Source organism: Balaenoptera acutorostrata, chromosome 6 (assembly GCF_949987535.1).
Source record: "Balaenoptera acutorostrata chromosome 6, mBalAcu1.1, whole genome shotgun sequence".
Classification (NCBI taxonomy): domain Eukaryota; kingdom Metazoa; phylum Chordata; class Mammalia; order Artiodactyla; family Balaenopteridae; genus Balaenoptera; species Balaenoptera acutorostrata.
Genome location: NC_080069.1, coordinates 13,022,644 through 13,041,483, shown reverse-complemented (window position 1 = coordinate 13,041,483; position 18,840 = coordinate 13,022,644). Strand labels below are relative to the sequence as shown.

The 18,840-nt window shown below is 42.6% G+C and overlaps 1 protein-coding gene across 1 annotated transcript in view; it reads right to left on the bottom strand.

The window, feature by feature from the left end:
* Nucleotides 1-500: 500 nt before the first annotated feature.
* The window catches only part of EBF2 (EBF transcription factor 2), a 191,351-nt gene continuing 173,011 nt past the window's right edge, over nt 501-18,840 (bottom strand). The window contains exons 14-16 of the mRNA XM_057547902.1: nt 17,237-17,422; nt 9,020-9,187; nt 501-3,409 (exon numbers count right to left, since the gene is read on the bottom strand). Coding sequence (XP_057403885.1) covers nt 3,378-3,409; nt 9,020-9,187; nt 17,237-17,422 — 386 coding nt within the window. The 3' untranslated portion in view covers nt 501-3,377. The remainder of the gene's footprint in view (nt 3,410-9,019; nt 9,188-17,236; nt 17,423-18,840) is intronic.

Below are 18,840 nucleotides of genomic sequence, written 5' to 3'. Positions count from 1 at the left end.
CAGAGTTCAGGGACTTGCAGCTGTGAGAAAATCCCCAAACTTAAGAATAAGTCCCAAACTCAATTTTTTCCACTTCAAAAAAAAAAAAGGCCGGGCTTCCCTGGTGGCTCAGTGGTTAAGAATCCACCTGCCAAGGCAGGGGACACGGGTTCGAGCCCTGGTCCAGGAAGATCCCACATGCCACAGAGCAACCAAACCCATGCGCCACAACTACTGCGCCTCTGCTCTAGAGCCAGCGAGCCACAACTACTAAGCCTGTGAGCCACAACTACTGAAGCCCGCGCCTAGAGCCCATGCTCCGCAACAAGAGAAGCCACCGCAATGAGAAGCCCGCGCACCGCAACGAAGAGTAGCCCCGCTCGCTGCAACTAGAGAAAGCCCATGTGCAGCAACAAAGACCCAATGCAGCCAAAAATAAAATAAATAATTTTTTTTAAAAAAGGCCAAGTTCCAATTATTTTTACAGTACAAAAATTTTATTTTTTGTTAGGATAATTTAAAGTTTAAAACTGAAGTAGACATATTCATTTTACAAACAAGATATTCTTTCATAAGTAAGACCATTAAAAACAGTAAACAAAAAAGCTGTCTTTACAAAAAGCTCTGTGCATAGCAACTTTATACTGTATATAACTGACAAAGCAAAACGATAAAATGAAACTATACAGTTTGAAAACGAGACCTTACTGTACAAAAGGTAGAGAAGGGGATGGTTTTTAAACCATGCATATTGAAATGTGCAAAGAAAAACTGGGGGAAAATACGATGCTATAACAAAAAATGAGATAAATAATGAAGTAAATTGTCCCTTTAAGTGAAAAATCTTAACACAGCTCCTTTTACAAAGATAGGATAGAATTTGTAGTTACCTATAGAAATACTTATTCCAAGTGGCACAAAAATAACCTGGGACCGGAATGATTTAACAGCAATGACTAAAGAGGACAGAGTAGCTTTGTTTTTAATTTATTAGTACACTAAAAATCATCCTTACACACATTTGTACACTTAAATAGATCTGTCACTGCTGAGGTTCTAGCTGAATGGTCAAGGATGTCTGGTATTTAGTTACACACATTTTTCGGTGTAAAGCTACCAAGAAATTCTACAATCATTTTGAAGACAGTACTGCACTCATCTTCATGCAAGAGCAAACTTCACAGATTCTAAAAGCAATGCTACTTAAAAAAAAAACATTTCCTTATGTTGGATTGGCTCAAATCCAGGTCTAAACATGCTTAATTTTGTTCTGCTTTCACTTTTGGATGGTGATGTTTGTCATCCACACTCTTCCTCTCCCATCAGATTTTTCACTGGGGAACGTTCTCTTGTGTGTTTCCCTGTTTTTTTGGTGCTTTAAGCCCTGACTAGGAGGGACCGGGACGGTCAGCAGGAATTACAAGTATGCCAGGTTTCCAAACCCTTGGATTATCATGTGTGTAGAAATAACATTTGGGTCATATTGGGTAGTTCTAGAATAGATTAAAGGCAAATAAGACCATTGGGGGTTGAATAGGTGTGAGCAAACGGAAGGGAGGCTGAATTTATGAAGTTGTCCAAAATTGGCTCAGATGCACTAAACATGTTTTTCCAGCAGAGCTGCATCAATTTCTAATAGAACCCCAACCAAGAAGCCCAAACTGAAGTCTGTATATAGACTATGCCGTGATGCCAGTGAGTCAGCAAGGAGAACCCTGGTCTGGAAAAAAATGACATCCTTGTTGGCAGTCCAGATAATTCTGGATACATCTCCAGGATCACACAGGCTTTCAAGACTTTACTCCGTGTTAGCAGTTCCTGCAAGGTGTCTCCCCCCTAAGAGCTAGTCCCAGAACTTACGAGTGCCTGTCGCAGGCCTGGGGAAATGCGTCGCTTGGAACACAGATGCCCCTACTCTCTGACCCTGCTAAGAATCTAGGTTTCCATTTCTTTGAAGATCAGAAGACAGATTAGGGCTTTTAACAGCATGCCTCTTCTGCACCCCATCACGTTCTTGCCTGGAAACTGTGTCAAGTTGAATACGTATTTTTTTTCAAGTGAGTTTAATGCCATGAAAGGGGAAACCTGCAGCGAGAAGAAAGGATGTGAACATCCTAAGACTGATGATGAAGAGTCCAAGAAACAGAGTCACCATCTTCAAATCCAGTTTCTGAAGTTCTGTGGGGCTTAAATCTCTGTGCTGAACCAGGTAACCAAAGAGGAGGGAGGGAGGGACTCTGAAAGGGAGATTCCACAGAGGCCACTTGGTTGGGAGAGTCACATGGCTTTGGCTGTCTTTAAGGTGAGACCCGTCTTTCCCTGGGATGCAAAGCCGGGGACACACTAAAACATGGGCATTCTCTGCACTGCTCAAGGGTGAATGTTGAACGCTAATATAAATTTTAGAGATTATGTATTCACAAAGAGTGAATACCTAAAGGGACATGTAGACTATTTAGAAAGCAGACGGAGCTGGGAATGGATTGATGGGTTTGAGTATTTGTGTACGTGCATGGACTTGCATCCTTGTTTCTGCATCGGGTTGTTCTACATAAGATACATGTTCTTGCCTGTGGGTCAGTAAAATGATGGAAAAAGAGGGGGAGGCGGGATGGGGGATAAGAGTCTAGTAAGTAACTGCAGTAATAATCACACACCTTTTAAACTTGTTACTACATGTTTGCATCACTTCCATTTTACATCAGGAAGAGAAATTCCTCTCTCTTCCAAAAAGGTCTTAATTTCTACCTCTACTTACAATAAGTTACACGTTTATTTATTTAAATAATTGTAAAACATTTTAAAATTTTTCCCTTTTTTTGTTTTTTTTTGTTTGTTTGTTTTTTAAAGAGATTAAACTATAAGCAAACACACATACAACAACATTTCATCATTCAATTCAGGTTTCATTTTAAGAAAGTCTTCCATGCTGGTACCCTGTTTTGTTCAATTTTTTTTTTCTGCATAAACTAAATTGGTATCTGAAAGGCTTCATAGAAAATAGAAACTTTCAACTTTTTTTTCCTACAAAGAAAAACAAATAGTATCCAAAATATTAAGCATGAATCGTTTGCCAATTTTTTTTCTTAAATATTTTACAAACATAGGAAGGTGGTTCTCATAATGTTCATAACAAAGAATTGCATTTCTGCTCTTAGCACTGACTACGTCAATGACATCTTTTGTCCTTGTTCCCTGGAGGGTCAGTTTGTGTAGTTACCATCAGAGCTACACAAGAAACGTGAGACCAGGTAAGAGGCAGCTCCTTGCAAACCCAGATCTGTCCATCATGTTCACTCGGGGCACAACTTTCCCCAGAGAGCTCCTAGTGCTTTCTTCATTATTGGTCCATCAGAGTAAGCAGTTTTGTGCTATAAGAAAGCATTTCTTCCTCTTCTTTACATCGGGGGCACGACAAGTCCGGTCATGGCTGCAAGGGAAGAGTGGCACAGGCATGAGACTTAGAGATTCTTTACATTAAGGTCTAGAAACCAGAGAGAGGGGTGGGGCCTGGGATGGACAGTTTGGTACCGTCCAGGGCGATGGTGCCCTCAGCTGGTATGGGGACCCATTGTCTCCAGGTCTGGTCTAGCAGACAGCCAATGAGAGGCACCAAAGCCTTACTGAATCACTGAAACATAAACAAAGCTTGTTGAAGTTTTGCTTGGGAGGCCAAAAATTATGTTCTGCTTTACATTAATGGGTTGTATACACGACATAAGAGACATAAACATGTAAACTAAATTGTAATATATGTCTAATATATTCACTATTAGACTAAAATAATTAGACTATTAGACTAAAATATTAGACTATTAGACTAAAATAATTTCTAGATTATATGGTTGGAAGAGGAAAATAAATTCCAGGTGCCAAGCCTATTGAGTTACTTACTAGGTATCATTTGTAACAAATCGGACTTTCTATCCATCCTAGGTTTCTATCCATCCTAGCTGAAATTGGATGAGTTGGGTTTTTTTTCCTAACTAGCTCGTCTTCCTTTGGGGCTCACTGCCGTATGTGATGTCCATTCACTAAGGGTGCTGATCCACTGGAACAAAAGACGTAATTTAGTTCCTAATTTGCGAGTCACCCCGATCTCTACTCTTCACCCCCAATCCAAGCGCAGTGTCCAGCGCCCCTCTATCTGTCAAGAGGATACGGGAAATGCCTGTCTGGGTGGCATCAGGTCCAAGGTTTCCCCTCGATATGAGACATAAAGCAGCATCAGCACAATGTGGAAAAATCACACAGCAAAACGCAACCCTCTGGCCTTGGCTTTCGGGCGATGAACCCATCGAATTTTCACATTCTTGGAAACCGGCAGAATAGTTTCCTTGTGTCCAAACTTCACACTGCATCTGGAATTTGATCCTTTGAGTTTTACTGTCTAAGCCTCATCTAGAGGGCTTATCAAACATCATAGAAGCATTTTGCTGAACGGTGTTCACTAACCTGATAACCAAATGGACAAAATTCTTCCTGCTTCTTCCAGCACCTCTCTCTCTCTCCCTCCCTCCTTCCCTCCTCTCCCCCCCACCCCTCCCTTCCCCTATCCCTCTCCTCTTCCCTTCCCTCCCTCTACCTCTTCTCTCCTTGCCAGCCAGTCTTCTCAGGAAAAATTGTCAGCCATCTATCTCCCTGACCATACAGCCTTTATTGAATGTTTGTGAGATCCGGATTAAGGTCTTACACAGCGAGCAAACCCTTAATTATTTTTGCCTGTATTACTATATATTGAATCGATGTAACTTTTCAATAAAGGCAGTTCAATTCTGGACACTCCCCAATGATTTGGAGATATAGCAACCCTGGTAATTATCCCAGAGTGTAGGAGGTATTTTATTTTATTCTATTTTTTTTTTTTCCTGGAGGGAGCTGGAAAACGAATCTGGCACATGGTGCATACTATTATCTCGACGATCTATACTCATCAACTGTGAATGCCTGATAAATGAGGTAGAAGGTGGGGAAATTGAACACTGCACGTATAGCTCCCCAGCAGTAGGTTTCGGGCTCACGTTTTCAACTTTAACTTGTCTATTACACTTCAGACTCATCAGCCCCTTCCTTTTCCTGCGTCCTCAGAGTTATCTAAGGAGCTTATTAAAAGGGCAGAGCCTCTCCAAGAACAAGATCCACTGCATGACTGAAGAACAGCAGATTTCATGGATTTTCCTTCTTCCTGGTCTCACACCCGACACCGCGTGGGCTGCACTCCGCTCCGTGGTGACCCTGACTGTTTGCTTGTAGAAACCGTAGCCAACAGACGGAAAGCAGCAGTTACTTGGGAGAATCCTACACTGCACGTTGTCCAGTTTCTTTTTACCTTTGACATTTCATGGGAATGTAATAATCCCTCTTCAGTCCAGGTGGAAAGTTGGTACGGGCGAACGGTGAAGAGAGGACCTATATACTACTTCTGTCCCCGGAGAGACAGCGGGCTGTCAGAGCGCAGGCTCTGGGGTCAAAATGTCTGAGTTCAAGTCATCAGTCACTGGCTGTGTGGCCCTGGGCGAGCTCCTTAACTAACAACGGTGATACCAGTAAGATCGTCACCTTTGGGTCACACGAGAGGCTGGAACAAGATCATTCCTATGAGGCACTCGATTCAGCATCTTGCACGTGGGATCCAGGCACAGTCAGCGAGTCTCGGAGAGTGTTGGCTGCACAGTCCCTCTGCAGGTGACTAAGACCGCCTCACCTTAGAGCAAGTGGAGAGAAGAAACTCCCTCTCAGCCTGTGGTCAGCCTCCGTCTCAGGCCACATTTACACTCGCCCACTGTCCCTAAAGGGAGGGGGCGTCCTGCCACTCAGCCCCCGTCACCCCAGGATCCCTTCATTCAGTGACTGCAGGCCGTGTATTCAAGCTCAGCGTGGCTCTCTCCCTCTCTGCACCAACGGGACACCCGGTGATGCTGGACCTTGAACTGCTAGTCACCGGTCCAAAATGAGGAAGAACCAGAGTGAAGGCTTCTGGAAGGCATCCTTTGTCAGCTCCAGCCTCTCTCTGCTGTATGAAATGTCCTTCACCTTTCCTACTTCTTCGCACACGTTGCTTCTCAACCACCTTGGGGTAGAGCGATCAGTTCTCCTGTTTAACAGGCTAGGAGACCGAGGCTCTCAGATGATGGTGACTGGTACGGATGCACTGGTACAGCCTGCAATGTCTGCTGAAGTCAAGTTCCGTGTTCTTCCCACGGTTGGTAGTCTTCGAGGTTCTCCTCAGAATTCTCTCCTATTTCTCCACACACTACTTTGTATTTTCATAGTTCTTTGTTTTTTAGTCTCCAGCTCCTAATTTAAGTGTTGTTGTCTCCTTCCCCTCCACCTTTTCCTCCTCCATCCTGCCCCCCATCCTCCTCCTCCTCCTTAAGGTTCAAATCACCAGGGAAATTTGGAGAGAGTTGTAGGACCTCAAAGAGGCTCAGGACGTCTCAGTGATTCTATAGAAATGAACTAGAGCCCAGGACCTGTGTCTGTGTGTAACCAACTCAATTGTCACTCCTGCACACACAGTTACGAATGTGCTGCTCAGACACTGTGTCACTGGTAGTGACAGAAGCTCGCATGGCTGAGGACCCTAGAGGGGGTCTGCTGGCTATTTCAGCTGCTGCTGCCTCCACCAGGAGACCTTGCAGTGACCACACAGACCGTTCCAGCTCTTTGGGACAACTGCACCCTGACCAGGTGACACCACAGGGGCCCTTGGGCATGCAGCCACTAGCAGGGTGGGGATTCCAGGCCATGGCTGCCAGGGAAAACTTTGTCCTGGCCTCCCTGAGGGCTGCAAGCTGGACAGGCCCCACAGATGGGTCTCCCTGGACAGCACAGACCCAGAGGGAACTAAGTCAACCAGCTCTGCTCCCCTGACTCAGTCCCTGCATGAGAGAGGGGGGCTGGGGAAGGGGTGGCAAGTGGCAGTCAAGTTGCACTTTTCTTCCTTAAAGTGAAGCTGAAAATATTTGCAAGAGTTGCCTGGGATGAAGGAAGGGCTGTACCCCTCCTGTCCTCCTGCACCTGCACTTGCCCTCGCCCTTAGTCTTTCTTGGGCCTCTCACTCTGCATTTCCCCAACGAAACCTTTGTGGCCCCTGCCAGGTTTGTTTGTGTTTTTTAAAATTTTTCTTGGAGTCTAGTCGATTTACAATGCTGTGTTAGTTTCTGCTGTACAGCAGAGTGAATCAGTTATACATATACATATATCTACTCTTTTTGAGCTTCTTTTCCCATATAGGCCATTACAGAGTATTGAGTAGAGTGCCCTGGGCTATACAGTAGGTCCTTATTAGTTATCTATTGTATATATAGTAGTGTGTATATGTCAATCCCAATCCCCCAATTTATCCCTCCTCCCCTTACCCCCTGGTAACCATAAGTTTGTTTTCTACATCTGTAACTCTATTTCTGTTTTGTAGATAGGTACGAGTTCCTTTGTACCCTTTTTTTAGATTCCACATATAAGCCATATCATACGATATTTGTCTTTCTCTGTCTGACTTACTTCACTCAGTATGACAATCTCTAGGTCCATCCATGTTGCTGCAGCCCTGCCAGGTTTAAGGGACATGACTAAAACCATAGTACTTGGAAAGGGGAGTCATATTGCTGAAGGGGAGATAGATAGGGAAGGGGAATATGCAGCAAAAATTCAGCAATTGTTTTCCTTTCCCAGTCTGGAGGTGAAGCCATCGTGGGAAAAGTTCTGAGCATGTCCCCTAATGACAGGCTAGAAACCACTGGTCTTTGTTGGGAGGTGCGGCAGGTGGAGACGCTTAGCTACAGGCGGAGCCTGTTTCTCTCTGGATCTGACATCTGGATAAAAAGCAAATACATATATTTTTTTTTCCTTCAAATATACAGATGTTTCCAACTACTCCCATGCTGGGCGGCATGTAGACCCAGCTGCTTTGTCTAGTTAGAAGCAAAAGAATTTTTAGGGGCTCTTCTGAGGGCTGGGCTTTCAACTCTTATTTCACAGTTTGTCTGTCTGTCAAGTCACTTGACTTCAAGGAGGTACCATCGCTCCAATGGTAGAATGTGTCAGGAACCTGACGTACCTCCCAGAGCTGTGCTTGGCCACAACGGGTGACTGCACCCTCACGGGTGTCCCCAAAGGCTCGGGAACCCCTGCGCCATCAATAAAGCCACTAGGCAGATGCCATTCCAGGGACAGCACAGCCCATTCGAGGCTCTGCTGACCTCAGAGGCTTTGATCCACGAGGGGTTAACCAAACCTCTGCCCTCTTTGGTTTCATCCAACACTGCTTGTCGTGAATGTTTTCATGTCAAGACGCAGGGAGCAGCCTAAAAATAATGTGGGTCGTTAAGCTCCCTGGCGTTCAGCAGTTTCCAATTTGCTCCTTTGCCATCAGCTGCCTCCCATTCACAATGAGATGATTAGATTCTCATGTACTCATCACATTCGTGCTATGTCATGTCATATTATATTTTAGGACATTGCTCAAAACTGGGTTTGACGGGGGATATTAATGTTTGTTCTTAGACCCAGTATGTCTTTTTTTCTTTCTTCCCTACCCCACCCCTGATCAGGCACCTGCTATCAATTTGACCAGCACGTAACCAGAATTCTCAGAACTTGCTCGTTTCTCCTGATGGGTCTCGTCCATTCGTGCCATGGGACTGGGAACACGCTGCAGATGGCAAGCCGATTCGGTAAGCAGTAGTCACCGTGTGGCATCTGCTCTGGTGGCCAGGCACCCTCTGGGCAATAGTGACATGGCCTTGTGAAAAGCAGAGGTCTGGGGAGTCCGACGCTCCTAGAGGGTACATGTGACCCCACCATAGTTAATCTGTGTCCTTGCAGAGTGGTCCGACTTCTCTGTTATTCCCCCATCTTGCTCTTGGAGAGAGAACTAGCCCAGGTGTACAAGTCATTCGGGTCTCACGATGCAAACACCAAAGCATCTCCTTGGAGGTAAATGGCTAGAGATACAGAAGGACGCTGAGCTGTTTGCTCTTACTTTGCTGACCCTGTGGCACATGTATCACGCTGATGCCCAAGGCGCTACTTTGCTTACCTCTGAATCCATTTCCATTGCCACTGGAGCAAGCGGGCGAAGGGGAGCCTTGGGGCCTGATGACAGGGGCAAAGGCACTCTTCTGTTTGACAGCAGGAAAAACTGAAGAGGAAAATGGGAGGATGGAGGACGTGCTGGAAGATCCAACAGTGGGACTTGATGACATGACTGGAAAGCAAATGCACAATCCTTTTTTAGAAAGAGAAAGATCTAGGAGTTAAGTTCTTTCTTCAGTACATACAACCTCTACACATTGATTGAGAAATTACGAATTTATTCCAGGCATTGTTCCTGATTCCAGGGATTCAAAAAGCAGTTGAATGTGACCATGTCCCTGCCCTGTCCCGTGGGAGGAATAAACAATTAAAACAACGAATAGGGTCATTGTCCTATTGGAGGAGTGTACAGGACGCTGAGATACAGTGGGCAGAGTGCTTTTCCGCCTGGAAGAGTCACGAAAGTGTCAGCAGGAGATGAAACTGTGACAGGTCTTAATCCACGAGTAGAAGCTCGACAAGAGAAGGCTAAGACCAACAACTGAAAAATTATCAAGTCTACTAAAAAACAGAAACCTCTTTTTTTACCCTAAAAAGTAGTCCTGTCTGGGAGCCATGTGCTTCCCTGGCAATTCTCAGGGCACCAGAGGTTTGCTCTGTAGGGCTGGCATCTTCTCTGAGTGCACCATCTCTATGGGCCACTTCCTCATTAAATGTAAAAGTTTATTAACATTTAAGAGATTACCTCCTTCTTCCTCTACTTTCAGAGCTCCTGGGAAATAAAGCTGCAAGTCAGCCTCCTCTGATGTGATGTGTAGAAAAAAATACCAATATTAACATTAAAGCGACTCATAGGAAGCCAAAAACTAAGTGTTGTGGATTTCCAGGAAAAATAAAGGCAATTTACACAACAAAGGGCCCCACATCTTAATGTCAGACACTCCACCAAGTCACATCATACAAGAAGATAATCTTCTCCTAGGTTCAACTTGCTCGAGAAAGGGGTAAACTTGAGTTCACAAGGGTAGAATTGTTCGAGATAGCATTTTATAGTATAAGGTCAAGTTTCAGGGGCTCATTTTAGCATAATGTCCAGAATTCTGAACTGTCCAAGTCACATGACTTGGTAAAAGAATTACTGGAATGTAATGGCAAAGGCCATGACAAAGGCTAAGAGCGCTGACTTCTTCATACCATCAGTGGTCCAGATACTCCACAAAGTAAATCTGAAAGTGAGAACATGAGTGCGAGTTATGGTTCAAAGACCAAGTACAAGGTGAATTGAAGGTCCAGTGTTCTGATGTCCTGTGGAAGACTCGATCCCCATTTCCCCCCTCTCCATATAAAGATAGACTTTGGGCTGTGTTCACAAATTGCCTATGTAAAGCAATCATACAGCGTACCTCCAATATGATGTCTTTTACAGCCGTACGACAAACCAAAGACTTCAAAAAAAAAAAAAAGAGCTTTATCTAAAAACTTCTTATCCTGAAGTGGTCCTGATTTAAAGGGCAGTGCAGAAGGAAGCATCCGAATACATCTCGGTCTTTCCACAAGTAATATGAATCAAAAGAAAAAAATGGTGGTATCAATATATATAGAATGAATAAACAAGGTCCTACTGTGTAGCACAGGGAACTACATTCAATATCCTGTGATAAACCATAATGGAAAAGAATATGAAAAAGAATGTATATATATGTATAACTGAGTCACTTTGCTATACAGCAGTAATTAACACAACACTGTAATTCAACTATACGTCAATAAAAAATTAAAAAAGAAAAAATTGGAAAGGAGGAAAAAATCCTTAAAGAGTCTCATGTAATACTTGAAGATGCAAATGAAGAAGAAATCTGGCTAATTCACTATTGTTATGGGAGAGGATACAGGTGTAAGCACTGAGAATGGATCTTATTCATAGTTCTAAGTCAGCCTCCTCTTCTAGCCTTGGTTTTAGCATCAGTGAAATGTGTGTGTGTGTGAGCAGGGTGGGTGGGTGAGTCCTCTCCTCTCTCTGTAAGGCACAGAATCAGAGGCCAAAGGAAAGCTGAGACTCAGGAGCCCCTGATTCTGACCACCGTCCAATCTCTGCCATACTACGTGATCCACGCGAGCACCAGAATGGCACCTTGGTCTCTGATTTTGCAATAGCAGAATCTCCCCTCATACACCGTGATAGAGGAGGGTTTTTATAATGTGAATTAGACACACACACACACACTCAGTTCCATTTATATTCAGCATATGACTCACTTTTACAAATACTTCTTTTCTAGCAACAGATCCAAAAGTAGGCTCATTAGCACGGCCGCCTCTCAGTGGGAAAGGAGTCGCTTCAAGCTTCACCAAGTGGCGTAAAAGAATTGTTACAATTCTCTGAATAAGCACAGAGCTGTAACATGCCCATTTAAAATATTTTTAACAGAATTTTTGTAAAATGTCAAATTACATCCAAATTTAAAATTTAATGTGGCTATAATAAAAAGCCTAAAGGAAATTTTAATCTGTGTGTGTCAACAAACATAACTTCTATATTTATCTATTTAAAACAACAACAACACTGTTAGAGCCAGAAAGTTTTGTTAAAAAAAAATTTTTTTAAGGAGGCATTTGTCTTAACAGATATTAAAACTTATGATAAGCCTACACAAATGAAATCAGTGTTATACTAGCATAGAAATAGGCAGACAAGTCCTTGGCGAAAAGAGAGTCCAGAAACAGACCCGAGTATACGTGAGAATTAGAACTTAATAAAGGTGACATTTCAAATTAGTGGGGAAATAAACACATGGGAACAATACGCTAGCCATTTGGAGACAAAATTTAGAGTGCTTCCTCGTGTTAAACACAAAAGTAAATCGAAGTGGATTAAACAGTTATTTGTAAAAACAAAATTATAAAGGAGCTAGTAGAAAAATTAGGAAGTTATGTAATTTACCTAATCCTTTCAACCCCAAAACCTAAACAGAACATCATAAGACATGACAAAACTATTTCTGTGACACATACAGAAAAGGCAAATGACAAATTAGGAAAAATATCATAATTATTTAGATATATTCAGATTCTCAATAGCTAATAAGTTTTTATAAATTAATCAGAGAACATCCCACTAGAAAAATGGGCAAGGGAAGTGAAAAGGAATGTCACAGAAGGAAAAATGAAAATGACCAAAAGGCCTTTATAGACCTATAAATGGTCAAACCGATTAGTAATCATATGCAAATTAAAACAGTAATGAGATGTTATTTTTTACTTGCCAAATTGATAAAGATTAAGAAAAAATTAAGAGGGCAGGGAGACAGATACTATTCCTTTTCTAAGGGGAGTACTAACCTCTCTGGAGGGACTTCAATAATATGTATCAAAGTATTTGAAAATGTGCATATTTTTAACCCAGTAATTTAATTTCTAGAAATTAATCCCAAGGAGATAATCATAAATGTGCAAAAAATAAAAAAAAAATCCAAGGGCTTTTTTATAGTCTTGAAAAACTGGGAAATAAGTGAAGTGACCAGCAATAGGGTAAACTATATTAGGTCCATAAAATGGAACACTATGCAAACATTAAAACTAATATTGGAGAAGAATATTTAATGGCATGGAAAGATACGCCTCCTCAGATGACTAAAGCAGATTACATAACAACATAGACAATGAGCCCACTTATTTTTTAAAAAATACACAAAGCAAAAGTCTAGCAGGATGTGATACACATCCAAATTTTTAATGACGATATCTGGCTGACAGAATTGTGAAGATTCTTAAATTTCTTTCTCTTACTTGTCTGTATTTTCAAAATTTCCTACAAAGAACATGTATTACTTTTGATGTAGCAGAAAGCAGCAAAAGCTGTTAAAAGAAACAAACGGAAAATCTCTATTTCTTTGGGAAAAAATAATATAATCCTGAGCAATAGGCATAATAGCTTTCCTGGATGTTAATGTGCCCCTTTGATCTAAGGCTTAACTGCCTGTAAACAAGGTTGTCTGTTAACTGTTCTGCTAGGAAAAAGCAAAGAGGCTGATAAATTTCACAAATTCCTGGGAGAAGCTTGTTGACTATCGTTAACTTTGCAATGCAAACGCCACTCCTAATATCTGTTCTCCATTCTTAGGACACAGGTCTGCACTGCTGGATTTTATGGTGCCTAGCTTCATATCTGTGACTGAGAATTTTGCCATTTTTCTTCTGCTGTCTTTTTCATTGATCTTATGGCTGAAACCCATTAGCTGTGCATCAGAGCAGATGCTGTAATTTTCAAAATGTATCTATCCATAACTGCAAGGCTATACTTTAAAAGTTAACCATGGTTATCTCTGCATAGAAATAAAAGTGTGTCATTTTTCTTTTCTTTTTTACACAGGCGTGCTTTTCAATGCGTCTACAGTGAGAATGTTACAATTGTCATAGGATATTGCTTTTCAAATGCGTCTACAGTGAGAATGGTACAATTGTCATAGGATACTTTTTTTTCCTTTCTGAAGAAAAAGACAATAGAAATACACCAAAATATTAACAAGGTGGTTTTTTACGATGGGAGTGTACTTTCTTTTAAAAACTATTTGCACATGTTCTAAATGTTCTACCATAATCATTTAACACTCCACGACAGAAAATGTCTTGATATTTATTTTTGAAAACATGAAAATACTGAGGCCTGGGACAGACTCTAAGACTATATAACTGAAGTAGGAATCCCTGAGGCCAGGTTGGATTCTGTCTGTATGGATCTTGTTCCAAACTTTGCATGTGCTTGGTGGCTATTCTACTTTGGAAGAAGTGGTCCCTTGGGTGTTGCAGGCTTGTTGAGTAGAACATCTCTGGGGACACCAGAGTGTACTGTTTTAGGAAAGTTGATCACACATACTTGAAATTGAAAATTTCTCCGGACACCTCTCTCTATGGATAGAGGCCAAAGTAAAGGCAAGCACTTCTAGCCCAGAAATCTCTGTGAACATGGGGAGTTAAGGAAAAACCACTTTTCTTCTAAGGATTGATTGGCTTGCACCGTCCCAGCTGGAACTCACCAGGCACACATCCTCCTTTGCATCGAGCCATTGCATTTGTTGGCACTAAGGGGTCTGTCAGCGTTTCATTATAACCTCCTATTGTCAGGGGTTTAGAATTCAGCCATAAAAACTTGCACTGAGCTGGAACTTGGCACATACCGCTACCGCCAGGAAGTGAAGTTTGTATGTGAAATTGAAAAAACATCTGTTTGGCCATTTTTGAAGTGGTGTGAGAGCAAAAACAGTAAAGATGCAGGGTTTTGATACTCTGCACTGGCCGTCATGCAAGTCAACTTGACCGAGAGGTTTGGCTTTATTTCTTTTTAACGTCTCTGGCAAGTGATTGCTCCATGGCATGGCCCGGCCACATCAGACTAGTTTAAAAAATAAAATGAAAAATCAGAGAAGGGTGTTTTCAGACACAAGCAACTGAACTGACGAAATGGTATCCCCCTGAGCTTTTTAATTTTTTTTTATTTAAAAAAAATTTTTTGTATTTCCCAGAGAATTTGAGACTTAGCTGGGTAGAAAATACAGGTCACGTCCTATTGTAATGAACTCCGTAGGGTATTCAGTATTTTTGCAGTAGGGGATTTTATTGTAATAAATGCACTGTTTGGAATTCCATTCCCAGTTTGCAATTCCTTCAGACCATTCCTCAGAAAAGGAAGGTGCAAGGGGTCTCACAGACCCAGTAGGAAACAAGAGGACATTCTCTGCTGTGTTTCCCACTCCCTCTGGGCAGGGCACCTTCCTCTTTCTATGTTGTGTATGCTCTCTTGTTTTAATGGGTGACTTGAAGACAGGGTGTTACTATTTTTCTTGTGGCAGTGAGATTAATCAAGAAAGGATAGTAGTGGAAGGAAGTTGTCACTTGCTAGAGTGGGAAGGGTCCCTTTCTACCGAATGAATTACCTAGTAAGAAACATCAAGCCATCCACACCAGATGGGCAATTTCGTTCATCCATTCACTCTCTCTCTCTCTCTCTTTCTGTCTCTCCACCCACACCCCACCCACCCCTTCCTGTCTTTTTTTTCTCTTTCCCTCCCCCATCACCACACTAAACACTATATTGTTATATTAACCATTTTTGATCTACAAAAATGAGAATTTCACATGGTTCAACCATGTATGTATGATTGAACATATGAAATTACACATTTTTGGAAATGAAAAAGAGGTGGTTTCATACGGCTCAGCTTAATAATGTGTTATAAAGACACGAAATATTTTTAATATTATTGAATAATTTAAAAACATGATATCCTGAATCTGATGGCATATGATCTAGCCACATTTTTACTGTTTATTGGCAATGAACCCTTGAGTAAGTCATTTAATAACCCTTCATATCTTAGAAGGGAAAATGATGATGATACTAGTATCATAAATTATATTAATAAATATATAAACATGTAAATTGTATACATAATAAATTATTATGATTATTATATCCATATTATATGGTTGTGAGGATCTGATTGGACTCTATGTGTGAACACGCTTTTTAAGCTCTAAGGTGGAATGTGATTGTAAATTACTCTTACTGTTGTGACCGTTATCATGTGACATTATTTACACAATGGCTCTTTTGCCCTTGTATCACTTGCAGGGGCTATTGAAGATGTGGTCCCTTCTGCACATAGGGTACCCTCTCCACAAGGATGCATGGGAGAAATCTCTCCAAGGTCTCAGCCGCAGAAAAATCAGGTTTCTCTTGAGCGGCTGCTACTACTACTACTACTATTGCTACTAATAATAATGTGTGGACATAAAATTTTATAACAAATAGTGTTTGTCTCTTTGCTTTACCATCTTGTAAGCCTCCGAACCAAATTAATGACTCCCTTGAATAGACCAAACGGCATCCGTACTAACCCTTGGATTCATCTAATTTTCCGATACATATTTTTTTCTTTTATCTGTTTCTTATAGTTTCTATTTTACACTTTCATCCTACCCATCTGACTATTAATATTCCCCCAGAACATTTTGGGAACAAGAGAAGGTAAAAACAAGTAAGTAAGTAAATAAATAAATGAAGCAAGCAACAGTTTGTTTTCCTCAGTCCCTCTGATCTCATTGATCTAATTGGCCATCTGACAGGACACCATGAAGAACTCATGTCTTTGCAGCAACGAGATTTTAGTTGTCCTGGGAGAACCAACCTCTGCTGCTTGGCTACTATATCTTCACCGCACTTAGTAGAGCGTTGAGTGTAATGAATTGAACAGATAACCCAGAAGTAACTCCTGGATGTGTGTCCCCAGGGAACCACAGGCCCAAAGGCTGAGAGCAGTGGCCTCCAGACCCTTGGCACCACTTCCCGAGCTGCGGTAGAAATGGCCTTGACTCGCCCTTGTTCCTGGCACGAGGGAACCGCTCTGGGCAGCAGAGCCTTGCAACAAGGTACAGCATTTCAAGGACACTCCACTCAATCACTCAGACTCTCCACGGTGGCTTCTCCCCCAGCCTGGAATATTCCCTAAGTGGCCTCATCTTCTCTGAGGCTCCTGGGCTCACTGTGCAAGGTCCCAGCTTAGCCCCCAAAGCCACCCGAACGAGTTTTCATAACTTCCTAGAACGTCTAGCTTGCTGCTAGCCCACAGATTAGGATCAAGAGCTTCTGTCCCCATATATTACACTGTCACCGGCAGTCAAGTTCCGTCTCTCTGGAGGTACATAGGGGAGGGGAGAGCCTTGTAACAAAGTGAAGAGGGAGATGGTGTGTTACACAGAATAACCCGAAGTCATCAACTCTGCGTCCAGATCTTGTCCTGCTCCATTCTAGCTGTGTGATCTTGCACACGTCAGTTAACTGCTGGGTACCTAAACCTCCTTGCCTATACTGACCTCAGAGAATTCCTGTGAAGACTAAATAAAACACTACATCTGAAAGTGCCTAATGAAGAGTATACAGAATGTTAACTGAATTGGAATCGTAATTCCTCGCTCTCATCTACACGAGCCACATCTATTGTTTCCCTGTAAAAAGGAAATCGTTTCACTCCTCTTCTCTCCCTTGAAAGGCTCTGAGTAACCAGATGAGCCCAAGTCCACTAAAGGAAAAGTACAAAAGGCAGGAAGGACCACTCCTCCGTTGAGTCAGTAAGATGTTGGAATGCTACTCTCCCTCAAAAGGCTGAAGAGTAAAAGCCAGGGATAGAGAGACGGGGAGAGCCGGAGGGACGGACAGGGCACTTACTTCCATAAGGGGAGCCTGTGGGGGAGCCGTTTAGGAATCCTGGAGATCCCGGGACACCCAGGTTGGCCATAGGGACGTTGCTGTAGCCGTTCATACTGTTACTGGAGGTGCTGTAGTTAGACTGCTGAGGGGTGGAGCTGGAAGAGTAGCCCCGCGGAGAGATGCTGCTTGTGTTGCGGATGTATCCTGGACGACAGAGAGAAAGCCCAGGTAAGTGAACCTGTACACACGTACACACACACACACAGAGCACACACACGCACGTGCGCACACACACACAGCACACACACACAGAAAGCCCAGATAGATGAACCTGTACACACACACACACACACACACACAGCACACGCACACACACACAGCACACACACACACACAAAGCCCAGATAAGTGAACCTGTACACACACACAGCACACACACGCACACACACACACACACACACACACAAAGCCCAGATAGATGAACCTGTACACACACACATACACACACAGAGAAAGCCCAGATAGATGAACCTGTACACACACGCACACACAGCACACACACACGCGCGTGCACACACAGGCACACACGCACACACACAGCACACAGAAAGCCCAGATAAGTGAACCTGTACACACACGCACGCACGCACACACACACACAGCACAGACCAAATATGGCAGCATAGGTCCACGTGGCCCCCAGTCTATAGAATTCCAAGTTGACTGTGGGCTCTAGTGGAAAAGTCTGTAGTTTGTCTTCAAACTTTTTATACCTTCCTGTCTCTTCCCCATCTCACACAAAACCATATCCCTGTAATTCCCCCCTTCCTCCTCTTTCCCGTTGGCAGTCAACATCTCCAACTCACACCAAGGAGTGAATGACTAACGGCAGTGTGCCAGTGACACCTCCCAAATCCTATTTCATGTAACGCTAGAGCCCTCTGAGACACTGATGGGTATCACTGAGAAAAGCGTTCTGTGGTCAAATAAAGCTTGGCAGATGGTGCGTACCGTAGCATATTGAAGATTCGTATATGAAGGGCCCGGAGAATAAATAAACCGGTTTAACTTCGCTAACCTAGTGTTTCCCAAATTTAACGTAACATAGCATCTTTTCTGGGTGTGATGGGGAAAAGGCATCCTAATAACATTTCAAGAGGCACTAGCACTCTGAAGATCACAGCTATAGAAGTTGGAAGTTGTTACCATGCCCTGCTGTGAGGGGTGGGGAACATTTTCATTTAAAATGCATTGATAAGTTCATCTAAATGGGCTGTTCTTTCGAAATAATGCCATTTGCAGCAACATGGATAAAACCAGAGCTTATCATACTAAGTGAAGTAAGTTGGAAAGAGAAGGACAAATACCATATGATATCACTTACATGTGGAATCTAAAATACGGCACAAATGAACCAATCTGGGAAACAGAAAGAGACTCACAGACATAGAGAACAGACTTGTGGTTACCAAGGTGGAGGGGAGGTAGGGGCAAGGATGGATTGGGAGTTCGGGGATAATAGATGCAAACTGTTACATTTAGAATGGATAAACAACAAGGTCCTACTGTATAGCACAGGGAACTATATCCAATCTCCTGGGATAAACCATAATGGAAAAGAA